Source organism: Sus scrofa, chromosome 4 (assembly GCF_054392235.1).
Source record: "Sus scrofa isolate SSC_HxYL_T2T_F1_AM1 chromosome 4, Sscrofa_HxYL_maternal_Yorkshire_Landrace_v2.0, whole genome shotgun sequence".
NCBI lineage: Eukaryota > Metazoa > Chordata > Mammalia > Artiodactyla > Suidae > Sus > Sus scrofa.
Window position 1 is genome coordinate 85,496,076 of NC_139386.1, and position 25,493 is coordinate 85,521,568.

General features: G+C 39.2%; 2 protein-coding genes across 22 annotated transcripts in view; one reads left to right on the forward strand and one right to left on the reverse strand.

Moving 5' to 3' along the window:
• The window catches only part of SCYL3 (SCY1 like pseudokinase 3), a 41,497-nt gene extending 27,839 nt beyond the window's left edge, over positions 1–13,658 (forward strand). For 10 of the 18 annotated variants that reach the window (XM_005663107.4, XM_085022455.1, XM_001927973.7 and 7 more), the window contains 5 exons: positions 561–745; positions 7,448–7,619; positions 10,554–10,715; positions 11,793–12,490; positions 12,952–13,658. In XM_005663107.4, the coding sequence (XP_005663164.2) occupies positions 561–745; positions 7,448–7,619; positions 10,554–10,715; positions 11,793–12,490; positions 12,952–13,011 (1,277 nt within the window). In that variant the 3' untranslated portion in view covers positions 13,012–13,658. Of the gene's footprint in view, positions 1–560; positions 2,326–7,447; positions 7,620–10,536; positions 10,716–11,792; positions 12,491–12,951 lie in introns of all 18 variants that reach the window. The other 8 variants (XR_014843889.1, XR_014843888.1, XR_014843890.1 and 5 more) reach the window with 4 other exon arrangements.
• The window catches only part of FIRRM (FIGNL1 interacting regulator of recombination and mitosis), a 41,130-nt gene continuing 29,295 nt past the window's right edge, over positions 13,659–25,493 (reverse strand). For all 4 annotated transcript variants that reach the window (XM_085022451.1, XM_085022450.1, XM_085022452.1 and 1 more), the window contains 8 exons: positions 23,701–23,886; positions 21,808–21,930; positions 20,635–20,730; positions 18,577–18,690; positions 16,736–16,840; positions 16,048–16,128; positions 14,942–15,061; positions 13,659–13,993 (listed from right to left, as the gene is read on the reverse strand). In XM_085022451.1, the coding sequence (XP_084878577.1) occupies positions 13,805–13,993; positions 14,942–15,061; positions 16,048–16,128; positions 16,736–16,840; positions 18,577–18,690; positions 20,635–20,730; positions 21,808–21,930; positions 23,701–23,886 (1,014 nt within the window). In that variant the 3' untranslated portion in view covers positions 13,659–13,804. The remainder of the gene's footprint in view (positions 13,994–14,941; positions 15,062–16,047; positions 16,129–16,735; positions 16,841–18,576; positions 18,691–20,634; positions 20,731–21,807; positions 21,931–23,700; positions 23,887–25,493) is intronic.

The window sequence follows — 25,493 nt, forward strand, 5'->3', positions numbered from 1 at the left end:
ATTTTATTGGTAAAGTATTGCTCGAATCACCTCGTAGGCTTTTTAAAAATTTGCCTGTGTCCCTTTTCCATTGGTTCTGGTACAGAGCGAGGACAGGGGTGTGTGTGTGATCATTCCCAAACGATCCTGATGCATGTCTCTGATAACCTACTATAACGACGAGGAAAAGAGGACAGTATAGCACCAATTTGGGGGGTAGCATTTAACAGCTCCTGCTTTTGCAGATTAAATTCCAACAATATCAGTTGTATCTAGTATATGAAATTCTTCATTGATTGGACGTAAATGTATAAAAAACCGTGGACTCGGGAGTATATTAAAATACAAGCTTTCTTTATAGTACACTAAGCATGATAGAGTATTTCTTACAAGGTGGAGTGTGCTAAGATAATTAAGCCTTGAGTAATTTGGGGTCAACAAGAGCACTTCCTTTGGTTTGGGACATGAGAATTTAGAAGAGTACTTAGATTGTGTGTGGAGTTCTGGGCTCAGTTCATGTGTTGTGCTTTGTGCTTCTTTTACCGAAATGACGATTTGTTTTTCCCTCTGATCGGGGGAAGACAATGCTCGGGGAGAAACCCCCTGCCTGCTCTCACCAGCCCTGTTCCAGTCTCGGGTGATCCCTGTGCTGCTCCAGTTGTTCGAGGTGCATGAGGAGCACGTGCGGATGGTGCTGCTGTCCCACCTGGAGGCCTATGTGGAGCATTTCACTCAGGAGCAGCTGAAGAAAGTCATCTTGCCGCAGGTTGGGGCAGGCAGTGAGCGGGCAGGCGGGCGCTTGCCCACAGAACCATCCAGGGGATGCGGGAGTGGGTGCTGGGAGTGAGGGAGCTGGAAGGACGAGGAGGGCCCTGGCGTGTTCTGATAACAGCCTGGGGGGCCCGAGGCAGCATCTTGGCTTAAAAGCCCTCCTGGAATCCACAGGGTGGAAATTAAAATTGCATTTCCAGTCTAGTTGCACAGGCAAATCAGTTAAACTAACATGTTTGATCTTTATTTATGACCTAGAAAAGTCTAATTCTGTTTAATTCTTTGGGGAAAACTAGTGAGGCTTATTTATGGGATGTTTTGTGAACATAAACTGCAAGTGTCCATAATTAGATTAATGTAAATACTTACATTGTAAGAGAGGAACAGAAGATGATTCCCATCAGTGATTTTCAGCCTGTTGATCAGCCACCAGGGAGCCTCTTAGGATCTGCCTACTCCAGGGCTCCAGGTTTGTATTGGCTTCCTGTGATATAGCAGTTACCCCAAACCATGTAGCTTAAAACAACAGAAATTGTTCTTTCCTGGTTCTGGAGGTGGAAAGTTCAAAATTAAGGGGTCAGCAGGGCTTGGTGTTTCTTGGTTTGTAGCTGTGTCACTTCAGTTTTTGCTTCTATTGTCGCATGGCCTTTTGATAAGGATACCCAGTCACTGGATTTAAGGTCCTCTCTAACTCCATATGACCTCATCTTAAGGTCAGAATCTGGGTGGACCTGATTTTGGGGGAGACCCTAATTAACTCAGTATGAAGTTTGAAAAGATTTTGTCAGTCACATGGTACTTTTCAAATAATTTTGTTCTCCTGTGAGATTAACTTATTTAAAAATTGTAAGGCCTGGTTTTATGCCAGTTCTTATGCCTAGTTACTGGGGTCATAGAGGTGTGTAACACATTCTCTGCTTTCAAGGAGCTAGTGGTTGAGAAAAAATAGATGTTTGTTTTCTGTGTAGCAACCTACTCCAAAATTTAGTGCCTTAAAACAACCATTTTATTGATTCTCATGATTCTTTGGATTGACTGGGCTCAGCTTGGGGGTTCTGTTGTTTCACGTGATGTCAGCTGAGGCAGCAGTCATCTGGGGTACCATAACATCCAGAACAGCTCCTTGGCACTTGGGTGGGGTTGGCTGAAAGGCTGGGCTTAGCTGGGACTTTGGGTGACAGCCCCACAGGACTTCTCTAGCAGGGTGGGCGCACTTCCTCCATGGCCACCTGCCGCAGGCTTCCAGAAGTGCCCAGGCAGCCGCCTTAAGGCCTAGGTAGGGAACTCACGTTACTTCTACCCCATTCTCTTGGTTAAAGTGAGGCATAGAAATCAGGCCAGGTTCACGTGGGATGGATTTACACATGGGCATGGAGATTGGGGGCGTGGTTCATGGGGGCCTGGCCTTAGAGCCTGGCTGCCACAACACAGCACTTTGTGTTTATATCTGCAGCAGTAATTGTTACCCTGTGTGTAGTTGTTTGAGTCTGAAACTGAAGAGGAACAAAGCACTCTGACTCTGAAATAGAGGTGCTATGATGGATCTCAGAATTGGCACTGAGCTGAGGTCAAATAGTAAGTAGATATAAAAGGCAATGCAAGTTCTTGGTGGAGCTCCTTCCTCTGCAGGGGACTAACTTGGCTAATTTTTTTTTTTTTTTTTTTTGCTAACTTTTTTTTTTTTTTTTTTTTTTTTTTGTCTTTTTGTCTTTTGTCTTTTGTTGTTGTTGTTGTTGCTATCTCTTGGGCCACTTCCGCGGCATATGGAGGTTCCCAGGCTAGGGGTTGAATCAGAGCTGTAGCCACCGGCCTACGCCAGAGTCACAGCAGTGTGGGATCCGAGCCACGTCTGCGACCTACACCACAGCTCACGGCAACGCCGGATCGTCAACCCACTGAGCAAGGGCAGGGACCGAACCCGCGACCTCATGGTTCCTAGTCGGATTCGTTAACCACTGCGCCACGACGGGAACTCCAACTTGGCTAATTTTATGTTCACTTTGGTAGCAGGTGAAGATGGACCACAGCAAGGGGAGGGGGGGGAATTAACTAGGAAGTTAGTAGAACAGTCCTGCTAAGAGGTGACAAAGACTGGGGAATACATGGTGGCAGCGGTTATGGGAGAGGAACGTGTTCTGGGTAGAAGGGGTAGGACCCAGTTTTTGCTAGATGGGAGGGTTTTGAGGCTGACTTTTGGATTTTTGGCTTGGTGGTTTCTTATTTCATGATTGCCATATTCAATTAATAGAATTCTAACCATATTTTAGCTTACTCGTACAGCTTTCTTTGGTTTGTTAGCATCGGACTTGATAATTGAATCCTGTTGGAAACTCATCTTAGATAAATGAGGAAATTGGACCGGAAAAGTGAAATGATGAATTGCTTAAATCATATTGAGAATCCTGGCAGAGCTACAGGACCAGAATGCAGGATTCCTGCCCCCTCACCATGCAGGCCAGTTATCCTGGCCTTGTCTCAGGCTTTGCCTGCCATCGTCCTTACATGTTCGCCGATTCAGAGCAAAACCTCTTCCAGTAGCTCCATGGGAATGTCTTAGTCAAGGTTCTCTTGGTTGCAAGTAACTGAAACCCACTTAAATGAGCTAAAACAAAAAAAGGCTTTAATTGGAGTTCCCGTTGTGGCTCAGCAATAATGAACCCAGCCAGTATCCATGAGGATTCGGGTTTGATCCCTGGCTTCACTCAGTGGGTTAAGGATCTAGACTTGACATGAGCTGCGGTGTAGGTCACACGAGGCTTGGATCTGACATTGCTGTGGCTGTAGCACAGGCTGGCAGCTATAGCTTTGATTTAACCCTTAACCTGGGAACCTCCATATGCCACAGGTGCAGCCTGAAAAAGGGAAAAAAAAAAAGGCTTCACGTGATGTCAGTCTGCCTTAAGTGGAATCAAGTGTGGCTGGGCTCAGCCATCAGGTCTTCATTCTCATCCTTTCCCTTTGCATTTGTTCCACTTTTGACTCTTGAAAACCAGTTTTCATTGTTTGCTGTAATTGTGGCCAAACATGGTTGTCCCACAGCCTCCAAGTTTACTCTTGTCATTTTAAGCAAACCGCAGTTTTTCTCTAAATTACAGTTGTTATTACTGGGAAAGAGATCATAATTGGCTCAGTTTGGGGCAGGCATTGTGCATCAGATATAAAGAAAGTTTTCAAGGTCCTATTCTTATGGGTGTGTAAAGTTGAGAAGAGGTTTCTAGCATATGACTGGGAACATAGTTTTTTGTTTCTGTTTTTTTCTGTCTTTTGAGGGCTGCAACCGTGGCATATGGAGGTTCCCAGGCTAGGGGTCCAATCAGAGCTGTAGCTGCCGGCCTAAGCCACAGCCACATCCACACTGGATCTGAGCCATATCTTTGACTTACATCACAGCTCACAGCAACGCCAGATCCTTAACCCACTGAGCAAAGCCAGGGATCGAACTTGGGTCCTCCTGGGTGCTAGTCAGATAGTCAGATACGTTTCTGCTAGGTCACAATGGGAACTCCAGAACACAGTTGTTAGTAATGTAGATGCGAGTTTCTAAGTGTGCCATGCAGAACTTGCCAGTACAGGAATTGTTTGTTATGGTTCTGTAATGATGTGAGTACAGATATGGAAAATTAACACTTAAAACCTTTTTAAAAAAAATTGAGGTACAGGAGTTCCTGTCGTGGCTCAGCAGTTAACGAACCCAACTAGCATCCATGAGGATGTGGGTTTGATCCCTGGCCTCACTCAGTGGATTAAGGGTCTGGCGTTGCCATGAGCTATGGTGTAGGTCGCAGACATTGCTTAGATCCCACGTAGCTGTGGCTGTGGTGTAGGCCAGCAGCTACAGCTCCAATTGGACCCCTAGTCTGAGAACCTCCGTATGCCACGGGTGCGGCCCTAAAAAGACAAAAAAAAAAAAAAAATTTTGAGGTACATAATTGACATATAACATTATATTAGTTTCAGGTGAACAACAGAATAATTTGATATTTGTGTATATGCAAATGATCATCACAGTAAGCCTAGTTACCATGTGTCACCACAGAGTTACAAAATTTTTTCTTGTGACCGGAACTTTTAAGAATTATTCTCTTAGCAACTTGGAAATGTGCAACATGGTATTACTAAGTCAATGTGCTTGCTGTACATTATAGCTCCATGACTTATTTATAACAGGACGTATGAACCTTTTGACCCTTTTCATTCCCTGCCTACCTCCTCACTTCCACCTCTGGCAACCACGAATCTGTTCTCTGTATCTATGAGCTTGTTTTTTGTTTGTCCTCCCCACCTCCTCCCCCACCAAGCGCACATACGAGAGATCACACAGCATTTGTCTTACTCTGACTTACCTCATTTAGCATAGCGTATTGTCTTCGAGGTCCTTCCATGTTGTTGCAAACAGCAATATTTTATTTTTTTTTGCTAAATAATTTCCCTGTGTATATACTACATTTTTTTAGCCATCCATACATCAATAGACAGCTTGTTTCCATATCATTTATGGCTATTGTAAATAATGGTGCAGTGAACATGGGGGTGCAGATAGCATTTTGAGTTAGTGATTTTTTTTCTTCAGATAAATATCCAGAAGTAGAATTGCTGATGGTGTATGGTAGTTCTATTTGTAAGTTTTTGAGGAAACACCATACTATTTTCCATAGTGGCTTCAGCAATATTAATTACTACCATCAGTGCACATGGTTCCCTTTCTTCTATATCCTCGCCGACAGTTATTTCTTGTCCTTTTGATAATAGCCATTCTGGCAGGTGTGAGGTGATAGCTCACTGTAGTTTTGATTTTCATTTCCCTGATGTTTAGTAATATCAAACACCTTTTCACATAGCTGGTGCCCATCTTTAAATCAATTTGGAAAAATGTCTGTTCATATCTTCCCATTTTTTAAAAAATCAAATTACTTGTTTTTGTTGAGTTGTATGAGTTCTTTTATATATTTTGGATATTAACCCCTTATCACATATACAATTTGTAAATATTTTCTCCCATTCAGTAAGTTGCCATTTTATTTTGTTGATGGTTTCCTTTGCTGTGCAGAAAAAGTTTGATGTAGTCCCACTTGTTTTTTGCTTTTGTAACCTTTGCTTTTGGTATCAGATCCAAAAACTTATCAACAAGTCCAGTGTCAAGAAGCTTACTGCTCATTTTTTTTCTATGTGTTTTATGATTTCTAGTCTTGCATTTAAGTCTTTCATCCATTTTGAGTGAATTCTTGTGTATGGTGTAAGATAGTGGTCCAGTTTTCCTAACACCATTTATTGGATAGACAATCCTTTCTCTGTTGTATATTCTTGACTCCTTCATCATGAATTAATTGACCATATATGCATAGGTTTATTCCTGGGCTCTCTCTTTTGTTCCATTGACCTATGTGTCTGTTTTATGCCAGTACTATACTGTTTTGATTATTGTAGCTTTGTCATACATCTTGAAGTCAGGGAGTGTGATGCTTCTAGTTTTGTTCTTTCTCAAGATTGCTTTGGCTATTCAAGGCCTTTTGTGGTTTCATACAAATTTTAGGATTTGTTCAAATTTGTTCTGTTTCTGTGAAAAATGCCATTGGAATTTTGATAGGGATTGCCTTAGGTCTGTACATTACTTGGGATAGTATGGACAGTTTTTTAACAGTATTAATTCTTCAAATTCATGAACATTGGAGTATCTTTCCATTTATTTGTGTTGTCTTCACTTTCTTTCATCAGTGTCTTATAGTTTTAAATGTACAAGTTTTTTACTTCCTTGATTAAATTTAGGTAGCCTAAATTTACCTAGCCTAGGTATTTTATTCTTTGATGCAATTATACATAGGATTGTTTTTGTTACATTGAAGTAAATGAGGTCTTGAAGTCCCTTACTTTTACAGTATTATTTCCCCTTTAGGGTCTGTTAGTATTTGCTTTATATATTTGGGTGCTCCTGTTTGTGGTGCATATTTATAAACATTTTGTATTGACCCCTTTATCATTATATAATTCCCTTCTTTGTCTCTTAGTACAGTCTTTGTTTTCAAATCTATTTTATCTGATGTAAGTATAGCTATCCCAGCCTTCTTTTGGTTTTCATGTGTGTAGTACATCTTTTTGCATTTCTTCACTCACTTTCAGTCTGTGGATGTTCTTACACCTGAAGTGAGTCTCTTGTGGCATCATGTAGCATATAGATGAGTCCTTTGGTTGGAGTATTCAGATTCTTCAAGAATTTGGTTAGAGAATCGTCTACAGCTATACCACCCTGAATGCATCCATCTCATCTGATCTCAGACACTAAGTAGGGTTGGGCCTGGTTAGTACTTGGATGAAGACCACCTGGGAATACTGGGCTGAGCTCTTGGGAGGACTCTGTGCCCTTTGGTCCAGGCAGGAGCCAGCAGCCATCATGGACAGATCTAAAATCTTCTATAGCAATTTAACAGAGTAATCCTATGTTATTTCCACTGTTGTCTGTTTAATTTCATTTTTATTGTATTCTTTTTTTTTTTTTTTTTTTTAAAAGAATCAGGCTCTGATGGATTGGGAGGGGAAATATTGGTCCTTGAGCACAGATAAGTTGAGAGCTACTGACCTAGAACACATTATCTAAGAAATGAAGTTCTAAGAAGGCACAGTCTGATTGCAGCCCAGCTGCTTATGTACAGGAGAAGAGAGAGACAGTATGGTTGTTTACACTCATTACCCAATTCACTCCTAGGTATTACTGGGCCTGCGTGATACCAGCGATTCCATTGTGGTAATTACTCTTCACAGTTTAGCGGTGCTGGTCTCTTTACTTGGACCAGAGGTGGTTGTTGGAGGAGAAAGAAGCAAGATCTTCAAACGCACTGCCCCAAGTTTTACTAAAACTATGGACCTTTCCCCAGAAGGTAAGAATGATTAAAAGGCCTAGTGTGGTGTTGTTTTAATTTATTAGATTTTAATTTTAATTAATAGATTTTTATAAAAGTAATGCACATGGATTATATTCAAATGATACAGAGAAAAAATTGAGTAATTTCTTTCTCCCAACTCCTGGGACATCTAAAGTAACCAACCTTATGGTTTAGCAAGAACTCTTTCATCCCTTTAAGTCCACAGAGATACTCAGGTGTGTATTTACACACCCACACCTGTGCATAGGTCTACAACTTTTTTTTTTTGTATAGTAACTTGTCATGGGCATATTTCCAGGTCAGTAAGTAATTGCCTCATATTAGGGATTTTTTTGGTGTTTGTTGTTGCCAGCTGTCTAATATTTCATTGAATATAATTATTTCAGTGACTTCCCTCTTGGTGGCTATTACATCCATCTCTGGATTTCTTACTGGGTCAGAGAATTAAATTATCCATTAAATTTAATTATTTATTAAATTAAATACCCTAAATTAATATTAAAATTTAATTTTAATTATTAATATTACTACTCAATTATTTATCAAATTGTAATAGATATTGTCAGTTTCCAAAAATGCTGTAGCAACTCTTACCAATACTAGATGTTTAAGTTCTTTTGATTTTGATGGCCCATTAAGTGAAAGCTTTTGATTTTTTTTAGGTACTTTAAAAATCAAGAAAAAAAAATCCTTATATCTGGTATGTTACCATTGAATGTTACATGGGAAGAAGCAATGATTTCTGGTCTTTATAGACAATAAGAGTCAGGAATAAGAATTTGGCATCAATACTGTCATGGCCTCTTGGCTCCCTTGTGTATCCTGAGGGATGCTGGCCTTGTTATGAAGATCTCTAATTCAGTTCTCAGTGATACTGGAGAGCATGGCAACAGTTATTAGTAGAAAAGAACTATCAGATAGACTGTGCTCTAATTTTGATGACAAGTTAATTTTTAAAGCAAACACTAACTTCCTCAAGTTCTGAAGAGAGTTCAGCTTTTCCTTGGTGCTAATGAATCAGTGTCGTTGTGGCTCCAAGGGGCTTGAAGAGGGTGATGTAGAAGCTCTAGTTTCATCAGCCTTGAAATGTCCATATACCAAACTGAGTAAGGTCTGTGTTTCCAGCTTTTTTTAGCAGATCAAACTGCAGGTGAGAAATTTATATTTCATACCAGAGGAATTTCTGGCAGAAAAGGGCAGGTATAGTTTCGAGATAAGGCTTTTAGGCAGCCTAAAAGCCTTTTTTTTTTCTTTTGTCTTTTCAGGGCTGCACCTGTGGCATGTGGAGGTTCCCAGGCTAGGAGTCTAATTGGAGCTGTAGCTGCCGGCCTACACCACAGCCACAGCAATGCGGGATCCTTAATCCACTGAGTGAGGCCAGGTATCGAACCCACAACTGCATGGTTCCTAGTCGGATTCGTTAATCACTGCGCCACCAAGGGAACTCCAGGCAGCTTTACATGTTGAATTACCATAAGTTTTACTTAGTAGATGGAGTTTTCTAGTTCTAGACATTGTATATACTCATCTGGATTGCTCTGGATTGAACAGAAACTGAAATGGCACCAAAGAGCAAGAACAGATGACTTTTTATTAAAATTGATTTTCCTGAAAACTTTGCAAGCCTTCGAATCCCACTGAGTTGGCACATCAGGCTCTTCATCCAAGACAGCTGGGAGTTCTCGTGGCTGCCCACATTCCAGGTTTACAGTAGAGAGAGGTCCTTCTTTGGAAGGACATGGAGCACTGCTGGGGGAGGGCCATGTATGAAGGAGGTACTCTGAGACCTTTTCTTCCCGTCTGTTCTTTTGCAGTTTACTTGCATGGTCAGACTTAAGAATAAGGGCTGACATCGAACTTTGTGAAAAGTGTACCTAAGGGAAATAAGTCTGCATGAACAAGAGTTAGGGAAGACAATTTAGAAAAGAGGACATTTTGGAGTTCCCGTCGTGGCGCAGTGGTTAACGAATCCGACTAGGAACCATGAGGTTGCGGGTTGGGTCCCTGCCCTTGCTCAGTGGGTTAAGGATCCAGCGTTGCTGTGAGCTGCGGTGTAGGTTGCAGACGCGGCTCTGGCGTAGGCCGGTGGCTACAGCTCCTATTAGACCCCTAGCCTGGGAACCTCCATATGCCTCGGGAGCAGCCCAAGAAATAGCACAAAAAAAAAAAAAAAAAAAAAAGAAAGAAAAGAGGACATTTTGTAAGAAATATTAGGACTTTAGCAGGGAGGACAGTGGCAGAAATAAGCAAGAGGGTCGAGGGCTTGCAGAGTTCAGACTTGGGTGGGGAGGGGAAATGTGGCTTCTGATGACTTAACCCAGGCTATCCCCTTCACCCTTACTTTCTAAGGCAGAGGAAGTATTTAGCTACAATTTGGGTTAGAAACCTTTTGACCAATACCCACTCTTGAGTATGAACTTTGAGATAAACTTTTAAAGACGGCATTTTCTTAAAAACATGTTTCTTTTCCCAGTAGGGAGTTAAATGTCCATAACCTACAGTTTACCCATTTTAACCATTTTTAAGTGTAGAGTTCTGTGGCATTAAGTACATTCACACTGGTGTGCTTATACTTTTTATTCTTGAAAGTAAGTAGAATCAATTATGGTTTTAAATCACCAAGATGCTTTTAGACTGTTAGCCTTTATAACTAGGTGTCCTAGAGTTTTTCTCTGTCTACTGCAACTGCTCAGCCAGTACTTGAATCCCTTCTATTCCATCACCACCATGTGGACACTCAGCCTGTAGGACAGGCAATCCCTTCTGTAGTAGGTATGCTCCTTTCAATATTGGAGATGCCCTCTCCCTGCAGCTTCTCTTTTGTGTTAAATGTACCGCTTTCCTTTAACTGTTGCTCACCTAACATGTGACAGACAAAGAAGCAATTTACTATCACTTTCATTTTTTGGAGTTTTTCTTTATCTTCAGATTCTCCCATGCATGTCACCTGCAGCCAGCAGAGTCAGATCGCGCCAGTCTTGAAGAAGCCCTCCTCTGGCATATTTCCTAAATGTCTCTCTTCCGGCAACATGCCCATCAACAGCAAGAAGCACACACAGCGAGGTTACTACAGTACTCTTTTACAGACAGGTAGATTTATTAAATTTACATAGCTGTTCCACTGCTTGGGTGAATGTTTCCTGAGTAGTAAGGTTAAATTCTGGAAACTTAAGAGCACTTTGGGAATATTGAGACTTATTTCTCTCATTTATAATGATATAATCAGCTTGGTCCATCTTTTTTCCCTGGACTGTAGGTTATATACCTGTCTCTTCTTCATAACTGGTGAAGACATTGCTTGAATTCTTTTTTGCACCAGCTACTTTACTTGAGGACCTTCCAAATTGTATCAAAAAATGATAGTTCTGGAAGATGTTAATAGGTGTGCAATGAAAGAAGAGTTCTGTGGTTAAATAAATCTGGGCAATTTAGTACAGAGTCAGACCACAGTGCACAAGGCTTCAGTGACTTGATTAAACTTAAGAAAATCTGTTTAAAATGAGGATATGTTGGGTTAGGCAAACTTATTTGAGCATGTAACACTTTTTCAGGGTATACGTAATTAACATCCTGAGGGTAACACTGCCTGGCTTAGAACATGTCAATATTTGTTTATAGACAATAATCCTAATAAATGGTATGTTTGAATGTTTAGTAAAGCTTTAGCTGCTCCAACTGGTTGTTGCTTGGTGCTTCCATCAGATTATAGTTTAAATATTTATTTAACTTACAGCTTTGTGGGTTTATATTCTACTGAGATACCTTGTAGTTTAGTGTACCTGTAGTTTAGTGTACCTGGATATTTCTGAGGAACGGGATCTATGCATTTCTTTGTTGATGTCTTTTTAGAAAGGGCCGCGCCCACAGCATATGGAGGTTCCCAGGCTAGGGGTCCAATTGGAGCTGAAGCTGCCATACTTCAACGCCACAGCAACACTGGATCTGAGCCACGTCTGTGACTTACCACCACAGCTCATGGCAATGCTGGATCCTTAACCCACTGAGTGAGGCCAGGGATTGAACCCGCATCCTCATGGATGCTAGTTGGGTTCACTAACCACTGAGCCACAATGGGAACTCCTATACATTTTTCTTTCTCCTAAATATATTTTTGCTTGCTCTTAACCAGCATTTTATGAGAGTAATTCTTACACATGTCCCCCACAGGTGATCAATTTTCTCAGCCTATGAAATTTCCCATCAATGGAATCTCAGATGTGAAAATTACCTTGGGGGACAGTGACAAGTTCCCATCAAGTTCTAAAAAGTCTGAGGAGTGGCCTGACTGGAGTGAGCCTGAGGAGACCGAGAACAAAACTGTCAGCATAGAGATTTGTCCCGCGGAACCCTACGCTGCTGCCAGGGCCCCACTCACCAACCTGAATGCAGAGGAGGAGAGGTGGGATGACTTTAAGCCCAGCAGCTTAGATGCTGAAATAAACCTAGAAGGTGGAATCACGGCTGCAAGACCTGTTACCTCAGGGGAACAAAAGGCCATTCCTGCTTTGCTTCCACTGACTCAAGAAGCCAAGCCTTCAAAATCAAGCCTGCCCCCAAAGACCAGTCTTGCACAAAGCAGGGATGATGCAGACCAAACCAAGACAACGAAAGTGTGGTCACAAGAAAGACAGCTTAAGGTTCCATCACAACTTGGTTTAGGAGAGGAGTTTACCATTCAGGTGAAAAAGAAGCCAGTAAAAGATCCTGAGTTGGACTGGTTTGCTGATATGATCCCAGAAATTAAACCTTCAGCTGCTATTCTTATTTTACCTGAAATAAGGACAGAAACAGTGGTTCCCAACAAGGATAATGTCTCATCAGTGATGCACTTTTCCTCAAAATTCGCTGCAGCAGAAATTAGTGAGGTGAGGATTATTAAATTGTGCTACTAGTTAAACATGCTGTTTTCCTAGTGAGAGAAAGACCATGTACACAATTGATTAACATGATTAAGGAGAAAATGATTACCTACTTCCTATAAATGGCATCTTTCCCTCTCCAGGAAAAAAAAAAAAAAAGGGCTACTTACTGCAATAATATTCTTATTTGAAAAAGGGATTAAAACCAAAATATGGTATCATCAGACTAGTTTTATTGGATTATGTGGTCCCTGGAAAGTTACCTTCCAATGTTGTGGTTTTGTAATACTGTAACCAAAGTAATGCTATTTTTCAGCTTCCTGTTATAGTAAATTATTTTCCTCAGCAAAGGAAATGTTATTCTGGCATCAAAAGACATGCTGGACCTCTTTCAGATGCCTGAGCTTTCAAATCTGAACACGATTTGTTTCAACAGGTTGTCCTTGGTTTGCTTTTTCTTGTTGCAGGAGGAGTCTGCAGGCTGGGGAGAAGAAGGGGATCTGAACTGGGAAGACAATAACTGGTGACAACCAGTGTGAGTTATGCTTTAGGAAAAAGGATTCCTTAAAAAAAAAAAAAAAAAAAAAAAAAAAAAAATCGAATACCTCAACAGCAGGCTCTACAGACAAGAAAACCCAAAAGCATCCTGTTTTTCTCATACCGGGAGCTCTTTTTCCAGTCTGTGCCAACAGAAGTGTGAGACCTGGAGTGCTGGCCCGGAGCCCTAGGTGGCCAAGAGGTTCACAGCCCTTCTCAGAGGAAGAGCCAGTGCGTCTGACTGAGGCCAGTTTCTGTGATGAGCAAGTGGCTGTGGAAAGGATGAACTTACCGCTTTTTTACAGAACAATTCCGGAAGTAAAGAAAATAAATACAGAAATTCAAGCTGATTAGCTTAATTTTGTGCCATTTCTTTGTCAGAAGAGTAAGCTCTATTATAAAATACAACTTGCTGAAAAAAATTTTAGCTATAAAATATATAAATGATTTTAAATTGCTAAGGTTTCCTTAGGCAGCTTATTTATTTGTTTACAGATGTACTACCTGAGTGGCCCCATGGGAACCTGGGCAGTTGCTGACTGTTCCACCTGTTATTACCTTGTACCAAAGTTCTTAATGAGAAATACCCCCCACAATCCTGTTCTCTAAATGTCCAATAAAAACTATTTTCACTAGATTCAAATTTATAAAAGTTTTATGTGTTGGAAAATGTACAAACATAATTACATCAACACTTTGATTTACAAAATATACTGTAGGACAACAAAAAAATCATACCTAGCTCTACTGAGTGAAAATGGTCCAGTCCATTCAATTTTTACCCTAGAAAACATGACATTTCAGCTTATCAATCCTTTCTTGGAGTGTCTCCATTTTCACAAGAAGCCAGTCTGGAGGAGGAGACTTTTGGAGTAATAACTCAATTGCCTCCAAGGCCCCTGTGGCTGCTTGCAGTGCTGACCTGTACTCTTCTTCCAAGGAACACTCATGACGGGCTCTTTTCACATAAGGCTGGTAAGTGAAAAAAACATGCAATGCTGTGATACCCATTCCAAAATGATAAAAAAAAAACAAACAAACCCAAAAACCAAAAAACTTTGGACTAGAGTAAAACTTACAAGGACAAATTCTAAAACTAAAGTTTTACATGAAAATTTCATATTAGTCACAGGTTCGCAAGGGCAGGAGGGCATCCTCCCCCCGCCATCATCTGGAGAGAGGTGAAGGCATTTTTGGTTTGTCACAGGGATGCAGGGTGATAACTACCGTTAATGCTCAAGGTCCAAGGTCTAAGAAGTGCTGCCTTGTCCAATAACAGTTTGTATTCTTTAGACATATGATCTGTTCTTAGAAAAAGCCCCCAAGTAAGAATTTTATAAAGGCTTCCTCTTTTCTTTCTAATGCTAAGTTTAAAATGATGTTTTGGAGCCAGTTTGGTAAATTGGTAAATTTCTAACATCACTGAACCAAGAGAGGGAGGAAGGGTTGGTTGGGGCCAAGACATTTTTTATAATCAGTCTTCCTACCGAAGGTCATAATGCAGAAATTCTTGAGGGCTTATTTACACTACTTAAAAATTTAACTGTATAGGTTTAAAGCATAAATGTTATGTATCTTGAAAACAAGTTATTTTTATTAGAGTACTAAGTATTACCATTCTAAATATACTATTAGTGCTCAAAACAATTTTGATTTTCCTTAGGTGTTAGATGTCTGCCTTTTAATAGGAAGATGTGATTTCTAGACAATGCTAAAAATTCTTACAGTACTTTGATGAATGAGGCAAAGGATCACGCTAAACATTCTGGAAGGTAAGTTTGGTTTTCTCCTGTGGTTCGGAAAGCACTGCATTTGTAGCATCACTGGTATAAATATGTAACTTTCCCAAAGGTTACTACAAATAACTGAAAGTTATAATTTCTTATTAAAACCTGACCCACAACAAAAAGCAGTCCATACCTGTAAAGATGACCTCTTTGCTTCTTCTACAGTAACTTTAGCAAAGGGCTTCCAGAAAATACCTTTTTCCTGTTTGATACGTTCCACTCTGGCAGCTGTAGTTTCATTTACAAACCCCATCTGCCAGAGAACATGAAAAGTCAAGTAAACATCAACATGTTACTCCCTAAGGCCAAAATGCTGAGTGTTAAACTTCTGGCTTAGCCTGTGAACAAGGCAAATTTTGGGAGTGAAATGGATCATGAGTGTAATTTGGGTAAAATTATTCTACGGTGTGCTCCCTCCCTATAGAAAAGTGGTAATGGGAGTTCCCGTTGTGGCGCAGTGGCGAACAAATCCGACTAGGAACCATGAGGTTGTGGGTTCGATCCCTGCCCTTGCTCAGTGGGTTAACGATCCGGCGTTGCCGTGAGCTGTGGTGTAGGTTGCAGACGTGGCTCGGATCCCGAGTTGCTGTGGCTCTGGCGTAGGCCGGTGGCTACAGCTCCGATTCGACCCCTAGCCTGGGAACCTCCATATGCCGCGGGAGCGGCCCAAGAAATAGCAACAACAACAGCAACAAAAATAAATAAATAAATAAATAAAGTACTTAAGCATAATTCACTTTCTCCTAGTGTTCTAAATTTGTGGTTTAACTGCTCTATTAATGTTTCAGGTAGCCTTTAACTTACATCCTAACACTATCCCCATGCAAGTTTCAAAGCACGCACAAATATGGGAGCTGTTATGATTCGATGTTTGGTCACTATTTGGAAAAGTTAAGTCAATGCAGAAAAGCCATGCCTACATCAGCATGGTGAACATGATCCTCTCAGACCTATGGTTCTCCATGTGAATTCTAAGTATGATTACCAGGTGAGGGACCCTCGTCAGCCATCATACTGCCTGAATGACCAAAGCTACAGTGTCCCAAACTGCAGGCAGGGTGCCTCCAAGTGTTTTACTTCTGACTTGTGATCCCAATTGCTCAATAACAGTGTCATCACTACACTAAGCATTGAAAAATTTAAGCTAACACAGTCAACTTGGTTATAATTTCAAAAAAAGGAACATGATAAAAAACAAATATGTGCCGCTACTGTTTTGATTCTATATAAATAAAATACCTTCTCCAGAAAAGATACAACTTTTTTCTTTGTTTCTTCAGAAGTGAGACACTGTGGAACAATCTCTTCATGATTTGTTTCCTATCAAAAGATTGATAAAACCAATGTCAATACAGTTCAACACCTTGCAAAGACAAGGACATGAGTTTTAAGAACTACCTTGACACTCAAGAGATAATAAGCTCATAGCTGTTTCAGGGTGCCTGAGGCTAATACGAGACATCCTGCACAAGTAGAGATCTGTGAGCTTTACTGACTTCTGCCCAGTCCTCCCAACGTCTCTGGGCCCCTTTTGAGCACAGGCATTGACCGCACAACAGTGGGTAAGAGTAAAAGAGCAACCCAGGGCATGGTCACCTCTACGGAACTGAACTTAGAGGTCTGTGCTCATCAACCTAAACCCTATGGTAGTTGGAGATGAAATGTATTATCATTCAACGCCAGGAGTATGAGTTGGTGCACCAGGTTTGAATGCTTGTTCTGGTTGTTACTCTACTCATAGGAGCTTAGGAGAATCACTTCGCTTCTCTGGGCCTCATTTTTACATCCTGTACAATTTATGACTAGTTACTATCTCCTCTGGCAGAAAATTTATGACTAAGCAGCTCAAGATGTTTCTGGAATGTTTTGGAATATCTTGAGATATTAAAATATTTTAGAGGTCAAAATAGATCAGCCTTCTAATTACCTCAGCAAACTGAGTAAATGCCTCCAAGGTGTGTTGTTCAAGTAGCCAATTCCTGTCAGCTAGCAGTAAGGCAAAAATAGAAGATAGGTTGGGCAGAATTTTGTCCTAAAAAGAAAACCAAACCTTATTATATAGAGGAAAACCTCAGCAGAGTACATGCATTATTCTAATGTCAAGTTTCCATAATTCTGTCCCAGTGAACACGTGTTAAAAACATGTGAGGTCATATCACTCTTTTGCTCAAATCCTTTCAGTGGCTTCTCATTTCCCTCAGAGTAAAAACCAAAGTCTTTAAAACACCCTGCAAAGCCCCCCTGCCTCTGTGTGAGCTCTCCTATCAGGCGTGCTCCCAACTCGGGGACTTTCACCCAATGTTGCCCCAGGTACCTGCCTGGCTCCTCCCTCAGCTTCAGGTTTTACTCACAGGTCCCTGTGGAGAGGACCCCGGTGACTAATAAGCTTGATTTAAGGCTCTCCCCCACATACACATTTTTCCTTTTCCCTGCTTTATTTCTCTCAGTAGCACTCACCACCATCTAATACGCAATATATATCCCCACTTATATTAGTCTGTTGTCTCTCAATAGGTCAGTATTTATTAGTTTTGTTCACTGTTGAATCCCGTGATTAAAACAGTACCTGATACATAGCAAGAATAAATAATGAATTAAATGAATCAATCTCATCACATGGCTTTAAATGCCTCTTTCATGCTGAAGAATCCCCCAAAATTTCTTCAGACCTTAATTTCACTCCTGAGAACATGTAAGGTAATCTCTGCTAATAAAACATTTATTCCATAGGTTCTGGGCCTATCAGGATCCATAGCAAAACACTAATGAAGCAGCATTTTGGAATACATTGATTTTATGTCGAAAAGAAGATAGCTCAAATGCTAGCGTCTTTGAATAGTTTTGTCCAGAGAGTTGAAAAGAAGCTGTCAAGTCTACGCTTACCTCAAAACATAACCTTATGTGATGAAAACAAGTGGTATTGTTTATCTGTGAATAAGAGAGCCCTTTAGATACTAACCAGTTAAATTTTTGGTTTCAAAGATTTTAATCATGTACTGCGATAATGTCTACCCACCATGTTTTGTACGAAGTTCTCACCAGTGAACTCTTTATAATATCTCCTGTGGAGGTGGGGGAAAAAAGGCAATGGTCTAGAATTGTTGTTTTGACCTCAGTAATAAGGAAGGAAAAATTCAGCTTAGGAGGAAGACCTCGTTCTGCTATGAAGTATATCTTAAAATTCAGTAGAGGTGTACTGCCAGGCCTTTACAGTTTTAACAGTAATATTCATTTGTCAACTATATATAACTTGCAACACTTTCAAAAATATTATCTAGGAGTTATCTGGCAGCCTAGTGGTTAAGGACTCAACATTGTCACTGCTGTGGCTCAGGTTCAATCCCTTGCCCAGGAACTTCCACATGCCTCCAGCTGTGGCCAAAAAAAAAAAATACTTTTCTAAGAAACAGGCTCCTTTTCATGGATATAAAACCAAGAGAATAATTTTGATAAATTACCTAATTTTCTCATTATATACTATTCCCTAGAAGACATATTTTCCTTCCTTAGGAACTTTGTGTGCTAGAGCCAGACTAGGATCTAACACTACAGTCAACCACATAAATTACTGGTATGTCAACATATATTTTTCTAAAAGTAAATAACTTAAAATGAGTTCTATTTTGACAGTCACCCTCGTCACAAAATATATTTTCCCCCTATTTTCACTGTCAACAATACACATATTTCCAGAAATTAAAGCCTAAAAATGCCTCAGAAACTCTTAGTTTTGTTAACATGGGAACAACAGAGTTGAGAGAGTATTACCTGGATAGCTGGAGGTATAAAAAGTTTTCCTAGAGAAGACAGAAAATCAAGAGCTGCCAAACGAACATGGTCAGGAGGCTCTAACTTAAGTAGTGAGGTCTGCAAAGATACTACCTAAAAGGAGCAAAGACCAAAAAAGAACAGTTATAAATGAAAACAAATGTTTTCCAAAAATAGGACTAAGATTTTGATGGATATATGGGAGGGGAAACAAAACCAAACCCAGCAGTCAACATTCCACAAAGCCTAAATTTCACAGGTAGAGTTTGGATAAAACCACTGTAAAAAAATAATGAAAAGGTCCATGTGTTTCTGAAAAACTATATATCAGTGCTCTTCTTTCAAATCTTTAAAAATTATTTTGTATTTTAAATTCTAGATAATAATAATTAAATTCCAGATAATAATAATAATAATGAGAGAAGTTCATTATTTAAAACACAGATTGGCAAACTTTCTGTAAAAGGCCACAGATGGTAAATATTTTAGGCCTTGCAGGCAACATGTTCCTTGTTGCATAACAAGGAACAAACTCTTAAAAATGTAAAAATTAACAAACTCTTAAAAATGTAAAAATCATCCTCAGCACTTAAGCTGAAAATAGGAGAACAGAATCTAGCCAGGAGGCCATAGTTTGCCAACCCTGATTTAAAAAGACACTGAGGGAGTTCCTGTCATGGCGCAGTGGTTAACGAATCTGACTAGGAATCATGAGGCTGCAGGTTCGATCCTTGGCCTTACTCAGTGGCTTAAGGATCCAGCATTGCCGTGAGCTGTGGTGTAGGTTACAGACACGGCTCGGATCCCGTGTTGCTATGGCTCTGGCGTAGGCCGGCGGCTACAGCTCTGATTCGACCCCTAGCCTGGGAACCTCCATATGCCGTGGTAGCGGTCCTAGAAATGGCAAAAAGACCAAAAAATAAGTAAATTAATAAAGAGACACTGAGGTAGCATCTATTAAGGAAGCCATGTCTAAATGAACAATTCACTTATGTTGAAATTTTAGAGTGTTAGTTATTTGGATTTTTTAAAAGGTAGGCACAGTTACAACAAAACCATCAGTATTTAGTTTTTCAAAAACGAATATTAGAATCTTGATAATCAACATAACTTGAATGAACTATTTTGCTATATTCTCATTCTCTATAATTTAGTAATCCATGGTGCAAATGTAGTAATTAAAACTGTACCTTAAGTAGTAAATATTTGTTAATGCTAAGTTCCTTATGCACACAACCACTAACCAGAGCTACCAAAAACAGTGTTGCTAGTTCCACTTTCTGTAATACGCCATGACAGGGTTATTACTTCTTCCATCAAACTCCGAGATAAGAAGGGTGAGCTTTACTGACTAAACAGTTGTTTCTTAAGTGACTGTGAGCTTAAGCCAACTTTTGAATTAGGAGATCAGGTCTGTCCTGGATGGACTCATTCCAAAGCCCCAGATCACTTCAGGTGAGATGAAGGCCTTTTCCCCCTTTCCCCTCTCCATCACTTAGAACCTCCAAATGGGAGGCATACCTGAGACAACACCGCAAGGATCCCCTAGTGCTTCTCCCTGGCGCAGCCATGTGAGCTGGAGGCCAGAGAGAAAATTCAGGAGCATTCTTCCTTCAGTCACTTTATTTCTTCAAAGAAACAATGAGGATTATTCCTATGCCCATGTTGGTTATATTCCACACTCCCACAACTGCTGGTACGCCTTTGAAAACGTTACGAATGCAGGATTCACACGCGAACGATGACTCCTAACCTAAAGGATTTTTCTTGAGCCGCCAACAGCAACGACAAAAAAGTTTTGACTCTTCAGTATCAGGGAAAGGGAGAAGAACAGATAAAGGCTGAATTAACAGCCCAGTATACTAACAATATTCTAGTAGAAGCAATAAAGAAGAAATAAGATATCCCTGGAAGAAAAGAATGTTACCTTTATGTTCAGTTCAACAAGAAGACTGAGCAAGAAATCATTAAAAAAGATTTTTGAGGAAGTTATTTTAAGTCACAGCAGTTTAACAACTTTCTCAAGCAAAGTATCAACTTGCTCACTACTATTCTTACCTGACTTATCAGCTGAGGATCTAGAGTTTGAGTGAAAAATCCCAGCAGTGGAAGTAAAAGGCTGAGTGTCTGTTGAACATAAGGTTGACCTGTTACCTTAAATAAGAAGCATAAAATAATTCTGGTAAAAATTTTCAATTACATGAGAAGAGCAATATACCAGGCAATATGCTGAGCACTTTATTACCTTATTCTAACTCTATGAGGTGGATATTATTACCCTCACTTTACTAATAAGAAAAAGGGGCAGGGAAGTTAAATAATTTGCTCTAGATCACACAGCTTGGAGAAAGCAGAGTCATGTTTCAAACACAGATTTAACGCAGATGGGGATCTAATTACTTGTATCTGTAACTGGAAAGCTTCTTATTACTTAATCTTTAAGAAGACTAAAAAGAATTCCTATTCTTTTATCCACAGTTGTTGTTGCAATCATGATATTGTAAGCTATATCACCAGCAGAGAGATTCTCAATATTTACTGAATGATTTGTGAGGATCAGGGGAAAGCACTTTGAAGTCAAAATGCTGCAGTAGGAAAATCTGACCATAAACTTTAATGATAAAACATCATCTGCAAAACATTTCTGTTATTTCCCAAATGGGAATGTTGCCTTCAGCTTCCACTGGCTGGCACAATCAGAGGTCACACATTTATTTCTATTTAATCAAAGCAAATGTCATATTTAGATATTTAACTAAATGTGATTTTTTAATTACTGTAACCTGGGGGACATATCATTCTAATTCAAGCTTGGCTTTTTGGCTTTTCTAGGAAAGAGGAATACAAATTAGCCACATCCATTCACTTGCCCTTTCTACTTTTAACCCATATCTCTATCTCCATTGCCCAAAAGATTTCATAAAAGTTCCTAGAATCACAAAAAAAGCTACACTAGCCAAAGAGAAAAGAAAACAACAGGAGAAGATATATATTTTTTTAGGGTCCAAATGGTCTTAAAAATAGACTGTCACTTTACTAGGTTCTAGTTTTACTAATAAAATTCTATCACACTCTTAAAGAATTGGCTGAAAGAGTACAAAAAAGTTCTAATCACAAGTTCTAGCAAGCACCTAAAGAAGTGCATATTTACTCTACAGAGAAATTTCCGCCCCTCCCTTTTTCTCAGTATTTCACTTGTTCTTGAGGGAAATGATCAGTTGCTTTCCTTACCAGTTTAATGTTTAAAAGAGCCCAAAGCTGATTCCCAATGTCCTTAACCACAGTTTGCTGTCCAATATCCAGAGCTTCACTAGCAGAATTACATACAGCAAGCAAAGCAGAGAGCACAGTGTTCTAAAGGGGAGAGACAGGGGAAGGACCAGAGTTTAGATACCAGGCTAAAGGAGTGGGAGCCCAACTATCTGGAGGTTATGAGTTACTTATAGTAAGTCTTCATAAAAGCCCAGGGAGAATTATATTTTTAAGACCCGAAGCCGTCTTTTCAGCTATTTCTTTAACACATGTATATTCTGCTAAAACTCATTTTTCTTACACACAGAAACATCTGATTAATCTTTCTAAATAAACACTTTTTTCCTTTCAGGTTGAAAATTTAACAAAATGGGAACAGCATCATATTTTTATAAATAGGTTTGATACATATGTCAAGCTAATTTATAATATTCATCAACTAAAATTTTTTTTCACATTACACACTTAGCATTCTTTTAAATTTACTAGATTATTATTGCTCTTGTTTTATGATTAAGCTTCAAAATTTCTCAGCAACACTGTATCCAATAATCAACCGTAGTACTTTAGGAAGTACACTATCTAGACTTTGAAACTAAAAATAATTTTTCCTGGATTCACTCTTATCTAGATATCAACTCTCTCTCTGGCCAGGAATGGGGTTGGTTGGGGTGTGGATAAAGTAAAGTGAGGCCATATGAGAATGTAACAATCAGTAATTCTGCTTTTAATCCATCATACTTTAACAACCACATTTAATTTTATGTAATTACTTTATGTAATTACCACACAGCTTTTATGATTTACTTAATCCCTTTTATAAATAAACATGTTAAATGCCCCGCTGAACTAAAGTTTCAGTCATAGAGCAAAGATTTATTGAATTTTAGAAAATAGGTGCTTTCAATTTATCTTATACAAGACTTTTTGTTTTACTATAGAAATCTGTGCACAATAAATGCAAACCTAAACAATTTCACCTAGTCCTATTTAGCTATTTAATAGGTTTCCCCAAATAAAGGCATATAAAAATTTATATTTCCTTTTGATACATTGTAAATGTTTTAAATTATCTTGATGACTATGGTCAAGTGCCATTATATAACAAAGTATCAAAACATTTATACTCAGTATAGAAATATAAGCCCTAAGAAAACCCTTAAGAAGTCATAATTTAAAGTTGCAAATAGGACCCCAACACCTTGAATGCCCTGTCCCCATCTTTGCTTGATTTTTTTCTATTAATCACAAACTGATATATGATATATATATGTGTATATATATTTACTACTTCTTTAACTGTCCACAGCTAAGTTAGAATGTAGGTCCATGAGAGCAGGAACTTTTGTTTTGTTCCCTGGTATGTCACTGATGCCTAAAACACAGCTTGGTACATGTAAGCACTTAAAATATGCTGAATGAATGAATGAATAAATAAGAGTGTACAAAAAAACACTCAACTACATGTAGTATATTCCTTTTTTTTACTTATTCTTTTTTATTCCATTATTTTAAGAGGGAGCATTCTAAGTAGGTACACATATGCTCAGAATAGGTTTGCATCAAATGAGGGTCGTACATCAAAAAGAAGAATGTCTGCCGAATCCAGAGATACTTCAGCAAAAATACTACAAATAAAGTATTTCATGTTGTTCCAGTGTGTCTTGAGCTAAAAACGCCCTCCTGCCTAACATAATTTACATCAATCAAGATAATACTATGTTTCTCACATTTCTAGAAACTCTAGAAATGTAAAACTCTTCCTAGGTTCTAACCTGAGGGCACAAACTGTGTAACACATCCGCAGTAACTAAAACAGTGCTTAATAAACAGCTGTTGAAGGAAGAAGGAAGCCCAACAAAATCATCCTACCAGAGACTCAAGTTCTCCCACTGTGCGACTGCTGCCTAGCCATTTCCTGCACTGTGCAATGCCGACTCTGCTGACCTCATGTGCAGTTTGTTTCCTGAGCTCAGCAGGTAAAGCCTGAAAGGAGATATATTGCCACAGAAGCAGATTTTCTGCGTCTTTTGGGGAAAATTTCTGGATAAACTCCACCTGAAATGAATTGTTAAAGAAACAACAGTAACATAAGACTGTCTAATAGATACACCAAAGCAAAGGATTAGCTTCCACATTTAATATTTTTAAAGTTTTTAACTGAATAGCAGTATCACAAGGTACCAGTCAAGGTATCTTAAATGAACATATGCATCATTATTTTTGCTATTGTTGCATGTTTCCAAAATGAAAAGACACCGGTTGAGGAGAGCATGATATAAATGCATTTAAAAATATTAAAAAATGTCTTTCATTATCAGTCATGTCAGCTATCTTATACACTCCTATTCAGTAAGTCTATTATTCTCCCAAGAATTTGTGTAGTCATCACCTTGCACAGCTAAGTCAAAAGTAATATTCCAAAATATGCCTAAAAGAATGCTTTAGCCAACCTCTGTAGTTTAAGACTCAGCTGACTATCAGAGAACTCAAAGAAGCAAAGGTCGTAGGTTCAGTTTTCCAATGGGCTAGCTAGCCAGCTCTGCTCCACTTTAAACATATAAAACTCGTTCACAAATGTCCACCACAGTATGGTTGGCAAATCCATTCTACCACTGAAATAATTCAAAGTGCTTGCCAAGTTAACAGAAAAACAGTACTGTTATAATTGAGGAGTCAAGTGACTAGATGAAAATGGAAAACGAAGGTTCTAAAAAAAAGTTAAAATGTTAAATGTTAAATTAGTTTCTTGTGGAAGAATAGCAAAAACAATGGTGCACTTAGTTACTAATTTAGGTATACTCCAACTAGGAACATTAATGTAATTTTTTAAGAAGCAGAATAATTCAAATACCCAAATAATTTATAATACCCAAAGTCTATTTGTGGAATGAAAATTTTTCTTACATCAAAAATGAAAAAAAAAACAAAAAAAAAAAACCATGAGTTTCCTTCGTGCCTCAGCGGTTAACAAACCCAACTAGGATTCATGAGGATGCGGGTTCAATCCCTGGCCTCACTCAGTGGGTTAAGGATCAGGCACTGTCATGAGCTGTGGTGTAGGTCACAGACACGGCTCCCATCCCCTGATCTTGAGTTGCTGTGGCTGTGGTGTAGGCCGGCAGCTGTAGCTCTAATTCGACCCCTAGCCTGGGAATCTCCATATGCCATGGGTGCACACCCCAACCCCCCAAAATAAAACTAAAACCCACTCTAAATAAATTTGACAGAGGAACTCTTCTACATTATATATTTGAATTTTGTTTGCAGAAAATATTAAGTTGTCAAAACAAGGCAGAAATCATTGTACTATCTTTTGGGATAGAAGATAAAGCTGGAAAAATGGACCCCTTGATGACCTGTGTCTATTATAATAAGCAGCCTTATTCATGAAACCAAACTATATCAGGAAAGCCAGAAAATTGTACCAACTAATAAACATCAGTTCAAACAAGACTTTTCTTTTACAATAAAGTCCAGTGAGCAAATAAGTTCCCTTCCCAAAACAGAACCATAAAAAATAATGCCCTGGACAACATAAAAAGGTTAGGTACTGCATTGTCTTCTTTTAGCAAGAATTTTGTTAAGTTAATTTATAAAGAATCCCTCACCCTTGGTATCTGATCCCCCTAGTCTGTGCTCAGCATGACTCTTGTCAAGCCAGA